At 35.3% G+C, this 16047-nt stretch overlaps 1 protein-coding gene and 1 pseudogene across 1 annotated transcript; both read right to left on the bottom strand.

The window, feature by feature from the left end:
• LOC110113359 overlaps window positions 1-16047 on the bottom strand; it is a 36199-nt pseudogene that overhangs the window by 9616 nt on the left and 10536 nt on the right.
• Window positions 1637-15537, bottom strand: LOC110113358 (methylmalonate-semialdehyde dehydrogenase [acylating], mitochondrial-like). The gene is made up of 10 exons (XM_020845906.2): window positions 15449-15537; window positions 15155-15306; window positions 14938-15028; window positions 14668-14748; window positions 6336-6413; window positions 3847-3882; window positions 3302-3345; window positions 3135-3213; window positions 2598-2688; window positions 1637-1942 (listed from the first exon to the last, which is right to left on the bottom strand). The coding sequence occupies exons 1-10, from the start codon at window positions 15491-15493 to the stop codon at window positions 1833-1835; spliced, it is 807 nt and encodes a 268-aa protein (XP_020701565.1). The 5' UTR covers window positions 15494-15537; the 3' UTR covers window positions 1637-1832.

Below are 16047 nucleotides of genomic sequence, written 5' to 3' on the forward strand. Positions count from 1 at the left end.
ATAGTGTAGCTTTAATAAATGTATGCAGTAACAGCAGCATTAATTATTGAACCTAAAAATTATATAGTGCTCTTCTCCCAAAGCAACAGGCTTCTTTTCTCTGCCGTGCTCTCCACTTGAAAAACTGGGCGTGAAAAAAAAAATACCGGGCGGGAAACTGACGCAACTAGGTGCAAAATTGAGCGGCTCACTGAACTCGTTACAATGTCATGAGTCGAGCTCAAGCTCGAGCTCGACTCAAGTTCGAGCTCGATATTGAACTCACGAGTCGAGCTTGAACACCCCCTGATTTGAGCTCGAGTCGTTTACACCCCTAGCCTCGGCTGTCATTTTGATTAATCGTGATCATAGTGATGCGATGCCGCTCACATTTTTCTTCTATAAAGAGCAATCTAAAGCTTGATGCTCTTGCACCTTTCAATATTTTGTTTAACATTTTCATTTTGCGAGTAAGAGAAAATGCACACTACTGAGTTAGCTATGCCAAGCAAAAAATTAGTGAAGATGGCAACAATTCATCTTTTTAAGGGGCAAGAGGTATGAGCAACATCTTTACACTTTGGTGAATAAGGTAAAGGAAATCAAGGTGCTTACCATGTCAATCTAATAGTTACTGGACCGATTGCTCCCCAATCTTTCTAGTGTGCTTCCTTGAGGAGGGACAAGCCCTCTCAATCTGAGGGATTTTGCATGAACCATAGGTGTTTCACCTCAAATTGCTTTGCTGAGTTTCCCTTGGACAAGTTTTCATTGTTGAGGTCCATAGAATTCAAATTTTCCATTGGAACTCTTTAAATGCTTATTAAACATTTGAGAAGACATGTACAAGTATACATTTAATTTCTCAACTTGAATCTTTGAAGCGTAAGTGACAAAAAGAATAAGTGAATTAACGAAAAAACATTTCTTATGGTTACCAAATCGCTAAAAGGAAAGTAAATACGAAGTTACTATCCTTTTTTTTTTGTAGCCTCAAGTGTCATGTTGATTCCTCTTGATAACAGTGATGGGATGTCACTCACATCTTTCTTCTATAAGGAGCAATCTAAAGAGCTTGATGCTCTTTCACCTTTCAGTATTTACACAGTTCACCTTGATCTGTTAGTTGAGAGCTTAGACTTCTAACTAAGAGGTCTTGGGTTTGAATCTTTGTGTATGCATTATGTTTGTGAGTTTATCTTAAATGACCTAAATGTCCAAAAAAAAAAAAACCTTTCAGTAAATTTTTAACTTCTTTATTTAGGGAGCAAGAGAAAATGCACCCTGTTGAGTTAGCTATGCCAAGCAAAAAACTAGCAAGAAGGGCAACAATTCGGCTTTTTAAGAACGCAAGGGATGAGCAAGATGTTGACACTTTGGGATGAGTTCCTCTTGGGAGCCCAATGGAGGTAGTTGTTACTTAAGCTGAATTGATGGCTCCCCCAAAGGAAGGTAAGAACTACTTGTAGCACAAAAATTGTATTGAACTAAAAATTTTTGTACTAGAAAACATCTTTAAAAGCATTAAGAAAGCAAACTCAAACGAAGCCTACATTTTAACAATAAGGCTTCGTTTGAGATATCTTTTTTGCTGTTTTCTAAAATAGTTTTTTAGTACAAAAATTGTAAATTAGAAAATTTTGTACTAGAAAGCCGTTTTAGAAAGCAACAAAAAAGCTGTCCCAAACGAAGCCTAAATCACAATAATGCAAGAACATGCCAGTCTCGACAGATCACAAGAAGTAGAACACTGCGTTGTTCTGAGCAAATTTTGGGAAGAAGGATCATAAACATATAAGAAAAATTTTCAATAAAATTCAACCATGAAGACAAGAAGATTTGGATACTAGAATCTATGTTTTCTGAGATGTTGGCATTGCCAGGGAAACGCCCTGAACCGGCAAATCTTTCCATTGCTGAGTTACAGTTTTTATTTGAGTGTAGAATTGTACGCCAGCCTTGCCTGTCATTCAATAAAGAAATCCAATGGGTTAGAAAATGTTGAAGGAAATGGGAAAAAGTTGGTTGTTTACTCAGAAAAAATTTTTGTCTAAATATAAAACATGAATAATTAATAACTTTTTTAGATTGTTTTCATCAAAAAAATAAGTCTAAGAATTTTAAAATAGGAAAAAAAAAAGGATCAAAATGATCTCTTTGACTCTTTATGAAAAGCCAAAATAGTACCTAACTATATTAATAGATCAGTTTGGTCCCCCGACTTCTTAAACAGAAATCAAAATATTCCCGCTACAAGACCATTTGGATTTTTTTTTTAAGATTTGAGGGGGCCAAAATGATCCTTTAATATAATTGGGGACTATTTTGATCATTCATAAAGAGTCAAGAGACTTTTTTAATCATTTTCTCTTTTACAATATATCTTGATCAAATTTTGATAAAAAAATTTTGAGCCAATTTTGTCCTTAATGAATTGCAAAAATGCATGGAGGAGAAAAATTTGGTCAACATATTATCAATATAATGCATGGTAATCAATGAAAACTTATATTACATTCATCTTAAAAAAAATTAATAAATCTGAAAACTATCCTAACAAATAATTTAGTCAGAATATCTAATGATTGTGCAGAAAACAATAATACATTTGGGCTTACCATAAAAGTTAAGATCACCCGCAAAAGAAGCCTTTGAACCAGTGAATGAGAAGAATGGGAGAGGAACTGGAATAGGCACGTTAATGCCAACCTAGTCATAAAATAAGAATAAAAATAAGAGAAGAAAAAAAAAAGTCAGATAAACATCTCCAGAAACACAAGACTGATAAATATACATGTACAATTCTTAGCTTAAACATACAAATTATTTTTGCATATTACGTCCGAACTCCAATAAAAATATGACACATGTCATTGTATACAGTGTGTACAAATTTATACACATTGTGTACAATTGTGTACAGTGTGTATATTATATATATAATTTTGTACACACTATGTACATAATTTTATAATTTGTACATAGTGTGTGTACAATTGTACACACTATGTACAAAAATACATGTCATGTTTTTTATTGGAGTCCGGACGTATCCGGACTCCGCACGTAATAATTTCTCCAGGATTTGGCTAAGATGCTACAAATATCACTTACTGTTTAGTAATAGCTGTTTATAATTGATAACTTAAACATACCTGGCCAGCTTCTATATCATTCTGAAACTTCCTTGCAGCTATACCTGATGAGGTGAAGATGGATGCTCCGTTACCATACCTTGTCCAAAGAAAATAGTGATTTGAACCTGTTAAAGTGATAAAAATATGGATATCTGAACTCTATCTTGGAAGGAGAGAGAGATTACTTGTTATTGTTGACAATGGTGATAGCCTCTTCAAGACTTTCGGCCTGTCAATATTATGTGCAGTCAGAGTCAGACAAGCGAGAGGGAAAACATTCACAATAATAATAATAATAATAGTAAAAGCTAACCCTTTTCATAAAGACCAGTACCAGGAAGCACAGGGCAGCTTTATTTCAAATAATATAGACAATTAAAATTAACCAAACTTAAATGAATTCCCCAAACAAAGCTTACCCCTACAGTACCTAATCAGATTATACAAAAATAAACAGTAAATATTCGCACTATTTCACGGTTAAACTTCATAAAAACACGGAGACCAAATAATTAGGAAAATGGGGAACTCCAACGTGTTTTGATTATAGAAACTGAGAACTTTGAGGGAGAATGTGCTCGGCCTAGCTAAAGAGAGCTGTTCAACTTGTCCATGGCAAGTTCTAAGACGGTGGCATTTACTGCCAATTTCTTTAAGAGATAAAAAAATGGTGGTTATCCACAAATAGCAAAAATACGAGGCCTATATGTAAAGCAGCTAAGGTGCGTACCTGCATACAGAGGAGAACTGGACCGAAAATCTCCTCCTGTTGGATTTAACAGAGGATGACATTAAAATGTGCGCAAAATTATGTAGACTCATCATCTAATGGTGAAAAATTTGCAATGAAATGTGCATCTGACAATTAGTTCTTTTATGAGAAATTACTATGTGCGGAGTCCGGACGTAGAGTTTGCCTCCGGACTTTGCATATTTACTGAGTATTTATTGAGTATTTTTGCTGAGTATTTACTGCATATTTTGATGAGGTCATCGATCAACGGTTCAGACACGTATATCGCCGGAAGCATCGCCGATCGATGGCCACGATTCAGAGCTTATATTTTTAGTTATTCATGCATTTTCAGTTTTCAGTATTCCTGTTTTACCCTTGTGTGTGAGTGAGTCATGTTGGGGCCCCGAGGGCGATTTAGTCATTATTTATGCTTTTATTTTTTTTTATATCTCATGACCTATATATAGGGGTCATGTATCATTGTATGAGGTTAATGAATATTTGAATGAAATTTTATATTATCTTCTTCTTCTTGCATGAGGGCTAGAGAAGGGTGATTGAGCTCAAGGTGAGCGTTTGCAATACCCACCAGTCGTTGGAAGCGTCCTCGACTCGTGGTTCGTGTTATCTTATTATTTTCTTTTCTAAATTTTGGTTCTCCTTTTCTCCACGACAATCTTCACCCGAGATCCATTCCTCCAACACTTCATCCAATCGTTTCCACCACTAGAATTCCAAGCTCCGCCAAAAGAACCCCACCCAACCCGTCGGCCACCCCACCCCTCCTCCTACATTAGCCGCCGGCCATCCCATGCTCCACCCTTGGTGACGACATCCATCATCCTAGTGGCTCCTTGATTGTTGCATAGCAATGAATGAGGAAGTTACTACATTTTGAATTTCAAATTTTGAAATTCAAAACTTTCCTTATTTGAAATCTTCCAAAAAAGGAAAGTTTTGAAATTGATCCAATTCAAATTTCTTCACATGAGGAGTTACTAATTTTTCATCCTAGGTGGCAACAACCCATTTGGAAAGTGTGCAATTGCTTCCTCACCCCCTCCCCTCTCTCCTAGCCGCCGGCCCCATCAAAGGGGGAATCCCACTTAAGGCTAGTTAATGACAATTAATTCTCTTGATTCAAATTTCAAATCCCATTTAACTCCCTCCAAATTTACTTGAAATCTGAAATTAAATTCAGATTTTAGTAAATCTCTCCCCTCCCTCACCCATGCCGCCGGCCACCCAAGGAGGAATCCCATTAATGCAATGTTAATGCATTCACTACACCTATTTCAAAATTCAAATTCCAATTAATCTCCCTCCAAATTTAATTAAATCTGAAATTAAATTCAGATTTTGATTAAAACTGAAATTTATTTCAGAATTATTGAGGAATGAACTTGGATTGATTTTCTCAAACCCTACTCCTCCCCTCTTGGAACCCGCCGCCCCACCTCAGTGATCTCCCGCCGGCTCTCCCACCTCTCGCCTCCCTTCTTCCCACCAAAGCAAGGAGTCTCTACTACCATCCTCTAGTTCTCCTCCACTTGAAGAATCCCCTAACCCAAGCATGAATGGCGGATCCGGAGTTTGAATGGGGATTGGTCTTCAACGCCGACGGAAGCATCAACATCCTACGCTCACCGTGCTTCGACGTAGGATTTGAAGACGAGACCACCGTAGAAGAGTACTTGGAAAGAGTCGTACCAATCTTTGCGAGCATCTACGACCGGAAATTTGCAAAGCACACTTGGAGTCTCGAAAGTCAAGCATTCACGCCCGCCGCGTCATCGTCGACCTCTCCGTGGCTCAAGACCCTTGGCATCGCAACCTTCCTCGTGGCATCGTTTGGTGTGCTGAAATTCTTCTCCGCAAAGCCTAGTCTAGTTGAGAGAGTATTTCCCCAAGGTGAACTTCTCGTTATTAAATGACGGATTGTTGTAATAGCTTTTAGTGTTGCTACTATTTTTGGTTGTCTGAAGATTTTGGCTAATCTACATACTTCTTCACCTAAGCTAGTTGATAACTACGAAATTTTGAATGATTTTCTTGCTATCTCAATAAGATATTAATTGAAATTACGTTGTCATTCACTTTTAATTCTCTTAAGAAGCTCCTTCGCATGTTCGTTCTACATCATATTTACTAAATATTTACTGCATATTTGCTGAGCATTAAGTACACAGTAAATACTCAGCAAATATACAATAAATACTCAGCAAATATACAATAAATACACAACAAACATTCAGTAATATTAAAATTTATATTTTGACCACGTGTGAATATTTCATTGGAGTCCGAACACAAATCTACATCCGAACTCCGCACATAATAATTTCTCGCAGGAGAAAAACAGAAATAAGTCTGATTGTGGTGACGGTTGTGACGATAAAGAGGATAAATATGATAAATGTAAGATGACCAACCAAACCTCAATACATACGAGGAAATATAACTAGGGTTAAATGCTTGAATACCTTATAACATTCCATGTCAGATGTGACATCAGCTAAGATTGTAGGCCCCACAAAGTTGCCTGCTTCATAACCAGGCACCTGAAGAAGAAGATAAGAACGTTTAAATAGTGATAAGCACAAACAAAGCACATGTGATATATAATGGTGTCATTTTAAATGGAACAAAATTCTAAAACAGTCATAAATTTGAATCATATTGCAGTTGTTAGGATAGAAATAAAACTTTTAAGCAAAAATCAAATGAAAATAAGAGAATAAATACAAAACATAAGTTTACATGATTTGGTTAGATCCACCTACGTTCACGACATCACATAAATAAATTACTCGATTAAATTTCAAAAGAGAAATGTATCAAGGATTTCTCTTCATACAAAATTGGAGATAATGATAAAGATACTATTTTATTTATATTAATGAATGAGAAAGAGCATAGCCATCAACCATGAAAATGAGAGCAAAATGTGGAGAAAAATATATAATTACTTTCTTCCTTTCCCCGTTTCCCGATTGCATTAATCCAAATGAGAGTCTCTTCCAATTTCTCCTTTTAATAGAATCAAAACTAACAACACCTATTTTTCTTCTTGAAGAAGAGAATACCTCTCTCTTCTAAGCACCTGAAAAGCTCCTCTCAGTTGCCATCCCTCTCTCCCCTCTTTCTCCCTCTTCTCTACTGTTTACGATGTGATATACAAAGCCCATCTCACAAGGCTCTATTTATAGTAGTAACAAAAAATAAAAAAATAATTAAAAAATCTCATAATCAATAATATGATATTTTTAAAATTTTAACATTAATAAAAGATCTCCAATATATGCTCCTTGCCCACAAAATGAATTAGTCAAAGATCTACATTTATGAGCTGATTTAACCATATCTTGAGATCTAAATTTTAACACTTCAAAAAATAGCAATTTCTAGTCTTGTGTAGATCATTGTGCATGTAAGAGAATAGATAACTGAGGCATTAAGGAACTTTGGCTGTGTACTTTTTCCTATTCAATTTTTTTGCATTAATTCTTTAGACAATTTAAAGTGGCCAATGAGCGGTGTTAAAATCTTTGTTTTTATCATATTGAACCTACCCAACAGTTAATATATTTTGAATTTTAAAGACATAAGATACATGCAGCTTTATTGTGATATACTCTCGTCCCATAAATCTTTTAAGCTACCCTTAGATCTTTCATGTAAAACTCCTTAAGCAAATGCCTTTTGAAGTAAATGATCTTTTAAAAGTCAGCTCCATAAATTAACATGTCATGATGTCTTCCATATATAGGAAGAGAATATTACAAACTTTTTCTCCTTCATCATAGCAACCATGGTCAACATTACATTTGCAAATTTTGATCAAATAGATAAACCCATCAAATTGTTAGTATCATTAGTGAGACATTTATTTTAAGATGTAAAGGCATATATTTATGTTGCACATAAGATTTATTTTTTTAGTTTCAACAAAACCTTCAGATTGCACTACACAAATGTCTTCCTCCAAGTTACGATAAAGGAAAGGTGTCTTGATATCCATTTGCTCAAGGAATAGATCTTTTATTGCTATAATATTAAGCACTATAGTCCATAGTTAAACCAAAGGAGAATATTTCCGCCAAGTCTATATGCCATCTTTCTACTAAAACCCCTTTACAATTAGTCTTACATTGCACCTTTGGGTTCCTGTATGATCTTCCATCCCTTCATATATCTACTATCCTTTTCTTCGTTGATTATCCTGATTAATGTCTACATATTATTCTTATAAAAGAATTTCTTCTCTTCTTTCATGACAAGTAGTTATTTGGTTGGCAAAATCTTATTCTTATATGACTTTGTTAAGCAACAAATAATAAATAGAGGGAGAATAGTTAATCGACTTGTGAGTTTTTGTTATCTTTTGACTTGAGTCACTTGTGTTGGGTTCAAACTATTCTGAGTTTCATGTGAAGTTTCCTGCCTTTATTTTGACAAAGGCAGCTCCTCCAATTCAATAATCTCTAGAGTGATAGTGTTGGCTCAAGAAAAAAATCAAACGAATGCATGAATCCCGCTTTGCAGCTATAGGATTTCATTTCCCTTAAGTCAGATTGTAATTAATCAAATTTCCCCTGAGGGTACTATCAGGGTTTAATTAGATCTGGGGTCCTTAACTCCTATGAGCGCAAACACTCATAGTTAATTACCCTTCTTAACACGTAAGAGAGAACCCTTGATTAAGGATGAATAATTTTTAGGTGTTTAGTCTCAATCATCGGGAAAATAGGGGTAAACCCGATCAAGATCTCATGGTTCCGTCATCCCGGGTATACCGTAGATTTCTACCAATACTAACAATTATTGACCATAGTGTCCAGAGAATCTGATTAGTAGCCATGGGTTGCCTTCTCTAAGGGTTCCCGAGTAGACTAAGGTGGTTGGATATGAGTTTTTTATTTTATTGGAATTTTGGGGTTTACATCTATTAGAATACCCAGAAGTTAATTTGATTTGAGATTTATAACTTTGTTTAGAAGTTATACATAAATTAAAGCAGGTCTTACAGCTTCTCTTAGAAGTAGCCCAGGTATTTGAATTTGGGTCGGGACTTACGGCTTTTATAAAAAGTAGCCTGATGGTTTAATTTGGACTGCTACGGCTTTTATAAAAAGTAGCCTGATGGTTTAATTTGGACTGGGGCTTACGAATCTATTTGAGTTGCCCAAACATAGGTTTTACAACCTAACTCTACAGCAAAGCTGCTTGAAGATTTGATTGTTTGGGTGGGTCATATGACTTTTCTTTGAAAGCTGTTTGAAAAGTGGATCTTACAACTTAATCCCTTAGATTAAGATACCCAGTTATTTGAATTGGATAGTTTGGGGTTTAGGATCATTGCACTTTATTTAACAATTTTCCTAAAATATGAGTCTTACGACTTCACTTGGAAGTTGTCCGATAGCGGGTCTTACAACCTAATCTTATAGATTAGGATACCCATTAATTTGAATTGTCTAAGTGGACAATAGTTGTTTGACACCAGACTATGGTTTCCAGCTATTTACTAGCCCGACAGTTACTAGTTTAACACTTACTAGCTAGCAATTTGTCATTGTGTGACACTAGTATTTTTACTACAAAAGTTTTCTGCACCAATGTACTAGTAGTTTACTGCAACATTTGCTTTCTTTTTCTTTTTGCATTAGCATTTATTTTGATATTTAATTGATTTCAATATTTAATTAGTTTCACTTGTTTGTTGCAGGAGCTCATACAGTGGAACTTTAAAGAGCTTGCAATGTGTGTTATGAAGAGTCTTGTACATGAGAGCTTTTATTTTGTGAGTTGGAGAGCAATTGATTGTTGTCTTGAGTTGAGTTTGATGTGTTGTTTTGAGAGTTGTTTGTTTGGAGAGTTTGAGTTTGCGAGGGATTGTGTTGAGTGTTATTATTGTTGGAAATTTTGAGAGCTTGTAAAACAGTGTTGTATATGTCAATTAATAGAACCTCCCACCTTTTTAAAGCATTTTATTTCATAATTGATCAATTAATTAATTAATCAATTAGTCGATTTTATATTTCATTGCTATCAAAATTTTCTACTGCTCTCGAATTTTTTAAAACTCTCGGATTTTTAAAGCTATCGAATTTTTAAAACTCTCGAATTTTTAAACATACTCTTGATTTTTTTTTTAAATTAACTAATTAATTTCAATTGATAAATTAATTTTGAAATGATTTGTTGCAATCCTTGCTACTTCATTAGCTAGAGAAAGAGAGGTGATATTTTGACAAGCAGAGACCTCTAAGGGAAATAGTATTTGAAATACGAAGAAGAGAGGTAATGTTTCAAAGGGACATAGTATTTGAAATAGTACAACAATTCAAAGTTTTCAACTCAATGTTACCTATGTGGAATTTATTAATGAGAGGTTTCATTTGAAGGCATTTAAAGCACTTCAAGATAGCCTCTGGATCAAAAATGGTGTATGAAAATCTCCCATTTATGTTGGATGACATTTGGGAAAATGATGAGAAGCAGAATTAAAAATAAATAGGAAAGAATATGTTTATTCCTCTAGCTTATGCCAATTTTGGTAGGAAGCTTTTAGTAGAAACTCAACTAAACTCAAATACAATGATGATTTGCAAAGGTCATAAAAAATACATCATTTTATAGTACTCCCCATTTAATTCACCTTTTCATTCATGTTTGTCACAAATACAAGTAAAACAAAGGATGGAGACATGTCATCATTTAAGATGATGATGATGATATATTGAGTTATTCACTTGTGCTGAATCCATTCGGAACTTTCATTTATAATTTTAATTATTACCAAATTAATCAATTATTTGATTAATTTTAATCAATTAATTTTTATTAAACAGTAACTAATTAATTAACATTTTAAAATAAATTTTAACATTTTAATTGAATTAATGTTTAAATTAAAATATCCTTTAGATTTCTGAGGCAATTTCGACAGCTTCCCGGCATCCCCTACCCACCAGGGGAAATCGGGACGACATTTGCAATAGTTTTTTCCCACCCGGACCTAAGGTCGATGGCGTGAGGTCTTCAATTCAAGTTTTTTCCAGCCGAATCTAAAGATAAGGCGGCCCAAGATCTTCAAATTTTAAAACCATCTGTCGAGCTCTAAGATCGATGGCGCGGATCTTCAACTTTTAAATCATCCCAACAGGATTTAAGATCAACTGTGGGGCTTTCGAATTAAAACCATCTCGGCCGGACTTAAAGTCGATGACGCGAGGTCTTCAAAAATAAAAATACTTGTTGTTTTATGATTATGTTTGTTTTATCAAAATTTTTTCAATTTTTAAATAACTAAATAAAATTGATAATGTATTTCCGTAAAGTAATTTTGATTGATTTTTTTCATTTCTCTATTTTCCAAAGACTTGGTTAGAAAATATTAGGAATGACCTTTCTTTATTAGATTTAAACGAGAATTTGACTTTTAATAGGACACAATGGAGAAAAAGGATTCATGTAGCCGACCCCACGTAGTGGGATAAAGGCTTGATGTTGTTGTTGTTGTATTTTTTGAATCAGAGAAATCATGACGACCCTATTCGGAATAACCAATAGCTTTTGATCCCCTTCCTTTTCCTTTTTTTTTATTAGAGATGCAGCATAGGTCTCGACTTATTGGATGGGATTCAAAACTAGAGAATGGTGCTGATTTGCTTACTGAAAACGAAGCAAAGACCACAAGCGGGCTCTGTTAGGGTCGGGTCAGACAAATGCGAGTCTGGCGTCGGATACAAGTGGAGGTTAGGGCTGGGGCATCGGATGAAGGCAACTCAGGGTGAAGGCAGAGGGCATTCACAAGATAGGGTTCCGGCATGGAGGTGTCGAGATGGATGCCTATAGTGAGAGCGGTGAGCGTGTGGGCTCGATTCCTTGGACTGAGCTTCGGCTTCTGTCTGTGTGCACTACAGAGAGACAAGCAAAGGAGGTTTTCAGTGAAGACTCAAATGTAAATTTCTTTGTTCCTTTCAACTCTTTTTATCGACTGAACTGTCGAGTGGGAGTTATGTGAGTGAAGCATCGTTTCGTTTAGCGACTAACTACCGGTGGTCCGAGACATAGAATATAGGTCGCCTGCTTTGTGGAGAGAAGCATTTGCTCAAATTTCATTTTTATTTTTTTTTTATTATTTTTTTAAGTCAACAGAGAGTTTCTAAGATGGCAGCTCTTAACTTATACTTGTATAATACAAATTCATTGATGATAACATTTATATTCATGGTAGTTGTTTTACTTTCATCATCTTAAAATTTGTAGTCGAACTCATCTCCACCATACATAATGCAATAACATTCATTAAATTTGAATCATATTTATTAAAGTTTGGGTCCAATGTATCTCTAATGATGTGATAAATAAAATTATATGACAGGGAATCAAAATTGAACCACCTTCAAACCTATTTCATATACTGTGACTTCAAAAAGCAGTTTGTAGTTATCTATTATTGGGGTATTTTCATTAGGAGTGAGTTTTTGGACGTACTTCCTAATGAAAATAAATAAGGGACATATTTTGCAAGAAAACAAACAATCATATTTCTCAACTTTTCACTAAAAAGGAGGCAGATAAAATCATATTTCCCCATGCTTATGTGCTGTGAGAAGTAAAAAATGACCACCATCCTAATTTCCCAATGCAATTTCACAAGTAAAAAACGTGAGAGAATTATATATATGATGGGGACATCAGATCATCATGGAAAGTTTACCAGCGACGTGGCCGCCGATCTACGGCCACGATCGAGTCTTTATATTTTCGAGTCGATGTATTTTATTTTCATGCATTTTATTATTAGCTTATGTGTGTTTGTGTATTTCCCGTTGTACCCCTTTTTATGGGAGTTGTCATGTATAAGCCTAAGGGCATTTGTGTCATTTGATTTGGAGTCTTTTGTATGAGGCTATTTAAAAGCCCCTTTGCTTTATTTTGAAGATAATGAATTATTGCTTATGATATTTCTTCTACTCTTGTGTTTTGAGAGCGTTTGAGAGTTCTTGGAGAGAACTTGGAGAGGTCCCTAGGAGAGAGAAATCGTATCACCCACCAACCTTGGAGACGGCCGGGTTCGTGGTTTTCTCTTCGTATTTTCATCTTCCCTCATCACCCTCCTTTAGTCGTCTCCGTCATGTCAAACTCCTCCACCAAATTCCTCATCTCCTCTCCCACTACAAGCTCCACAAAATTTTCCCCTTAGCTGCCGGCCACCTTCACTGATCCCCACTCTTGGCCGTCGGCCACCTCTCCCCTTTTCCCCTCTTTGATTTCCCCCCCCCCTTTTTTTTTATTTATTTCCTAATATGGGTTAAATATATTTAGGATTATATTTGAATTCAAATCCAACTGATTTGAAATTCAAAATATTTCCTAATATACAACATCTATTTTAGAAAAGCCAATAAATCATAATAAAAGCAATTAGCCATTGATTGGGACCTTCAATTTCCCCTTTCCAAATCTATAATTCCCAAATAATCAAGCCCTGAGCAATCACACCAATTTCCCATCCGTTACTGCCGCCGGCCCCATCCTCTGTTGGCTTAGTTAGGAAGTGCTGCCTAACACTAATTCCCCTTTCCTTTTACGGGAAAATAATTTATTTCCTAACCTTGCCAACCGAAATTTTCACAGGAATAAATTCTAACTCCTTTCCTAAAACCAAACTGAGGATTTAGGAAATAAACCCACCGCCTCCCTCCATCTGTCACGACCCATCCCCTTATTAAATGCTTGTGAAATCTGTCCAGATTTCCTAACTTGTTTCTTTGGCAAGATTGCTCAACCCCACCCTGGCTGGCCGAATTCTCTCAAGTTCTCTCTTGGTTTTCTCTCCAAACTCCGCATCCGCTAATCACAAAATCTGAAGAATTATTTCAGATTATGAGTTACGGGTTATCTCCTTCCAAGTGCCTTCTCCTACATAAAAAAATCTGAGAATTTTCTCAGTAGTTTGGAGTCAAACCTGAACACCATTTCAGATTTGAAATCAGCACTTGGAAGAAGCCATGGAAGAAGATATTGAAGGCATCAAGTGGACGATCTCCGCGTAGCCTTAAGCAAAGGTTTTCCTTTTCACTTGTATTGTAATTTCTTCTAAATCCAAATTCTCAATTGGTTGATTGTAATCCCGAAAGCTACTTCAATTGCTCTTGCCAAGCCTAGTCATTCGTAGGAATTGAGTGTAATCTTCTATGCATCCTACGTCTCATTGTTAGATTAGGGATTAACTTGAAGACTACTATTTGTCATTGCTTTATTTTTTTTCTTGATTATCTTGAATGTTCAAAACTTGGCGCATGTGATTTAGCCTATGCACGATTAACTCCCTCATTGTTTGATTCGCCGTGGATAATTGCTAGTAATTCTAATCCGAACCTATTCTAATCAACGAGTTGTGCAAAGCCTAATTAAAAAAACTACTTTCAATTAATATCAAGATCCCCTTCTTAAAGCTTTTTCAGCATTCAAAAATAGATAATCAATACAACATAATATCAATAACAAATTTTCAACCAAGCTGTTATAACCAAAAATAAATGCGAACCTTGTTAATAAAAAAAAAAAAAAAAAAACACAGCACGCAGTAGACATAATCACAATGTGATGGCTTCTTTAGCGGTCTCTTCCATTCTCATGGTGTATTTTCTCATTATAATTTTTTAATATAAAAGAAATAACGAAAACTTATTAACTAAATTTGCCAAAAAACTAGCCAAAACAAGAGAGTAGATGCAATACTTTGATTTAATAATTATTTTAAGCTAACTCTACGAACATCTACTTCGAGACGAGGCTTACCACGATGTTTCTCCCATCAAGCACTGCCCTCGCACCACTTTCAGTTCCACTTTGGATCAATCTGTAAATACGATCCTTTGCCTGTTTATAAGAAGCAATTAAAGAGTATAGGAAATATCCCATGCGTCTAAAAGAGAAATCAAACATGCAAATCCCCAAAGAAATTTCACTAAAACATAGGCAAACCCACATGCAAGCCCACGGTAACAAATAAATACATAGAGTTTTTATAACATAGTACTATTTAAGCAAATATTCCTTAAACTACACCTGTCTGCTAATGACAGGACCAAGGTCGGTCCCAGCCTCAATGCCAGCATTTACTTTCAATGCTTTGGCACGTTTAATCAGTTCATCCTCCCTGAACAGAACCAAGAAAACAAGGTAATCCCATCAGAAATGCTTCTAAATTAAGCTTGAGCAACTATATTTGTCATAATATATCAGATGAAAATCAAATTATAAATTCAAAATCTAGTTACAGTACCATGGTCTTGATCCCCCAACAAATACAACGGTACTGAGAGCCATGCACCTTTGTCCAGCAGCTCCAAAACCAGCAGCAATTAAGGAATTTAATGTTGCATCGATGCTTGCATCAGGCATGACAATAGCATGGTTCTTTGCACCCATATTTGACTGATAAAGGAAATATTCTTTAGATAACTTTATTACTTGCGTGAAAGAACTATAATTACTAATAGTTAAAAATAGAGGGAAAAAAAAACAACAAACTTAAGCATTTTAGAAGAATATGACAAATTCTCATTAACAGGTTTACCTGAACACGTTTCCCCTTAGAGGCTGCTCTCGCATAAATGTGCATTCCAGCCTAGAGAGGCAACACTGACATAAATTATTACCCATCGTGTGGCAATAATCAAATTAAAAAATTTAGAACAGAATAGGAAGCCGTCAAAATATTTGTTTCATCTGATAATATCTAATAATATCTACTTGCAATAATTTAGTCATAGGAAGCAGTCTTACATTCCACTTCTAGTTATCATCTAATAGCAGCTGAGAAAATCTATAAAAATTAAACTTGTTAAAACTTTTAATTATCCATAGCCGCTGCTATAAACATCATAATCCTTAACACAAAACTAGAATATGATGGATTTTCTTGACATTAATAGCATTTTATAACACTTTTCACCTCAAAATAAGTACACTTACAATGCTAAAACTCAAGACCCGGACATGAGTGATTGAACAATATACAACTTTTAGGGATTAGCTCTCCCTTTTATCTGGAAGGCATTATAAAATGCCAAATTCAAGAAACGGTATGACTGAACAAAAGCAAGCCCTCTCTTTCACATCAGTCCATATTTAGGGCCCAAGATTTTCTGCCTTGTCCGGAATTGGACTCCCTTG

The sequence above is a fragment of the Dendrobium catenatum genome, unplaced genomic scaffold (genome assembly GCF_001605985.2).
Source record: "Dendrobium catenatum unplaced genomic scaffold, ASM160598v2 fragScaff_scaffold_776, whole genome shotgun sequence".
NCBI classification, from domain to species: domain Eukaryota; kingdom Viridiplantae; phylum Streptophyta; class Magnoliopsida; order Asparagales; family Orchidaceae; genus Dendrobium; species Dendrobium catenatum.

Bases quoted from the DNA above. Each gene is read 5' to 3' on its own strand.
- LOC110113358 (XM_020845906.2), bottom strand. From the start codon at position 15,493: ATGCACATTTATGCGAGAGCAGCCTCTAAGGGGAAACGTGTTCAG. The intron at 15,029-15,154 runs GTACTGTAACTA...GGTTCTGTTCAG, and splicing joins GTTGGGGGATCAAGACCATG to GGAGGATGAACTGATTAAAC. The intron at 1,943-2,597 runs GTAAGCCCAAAT...ATTGAATGACAG, and splicing joins GGGTGATCTTAACTTTTATG to GCAAGGCTGGCGTACAATTC.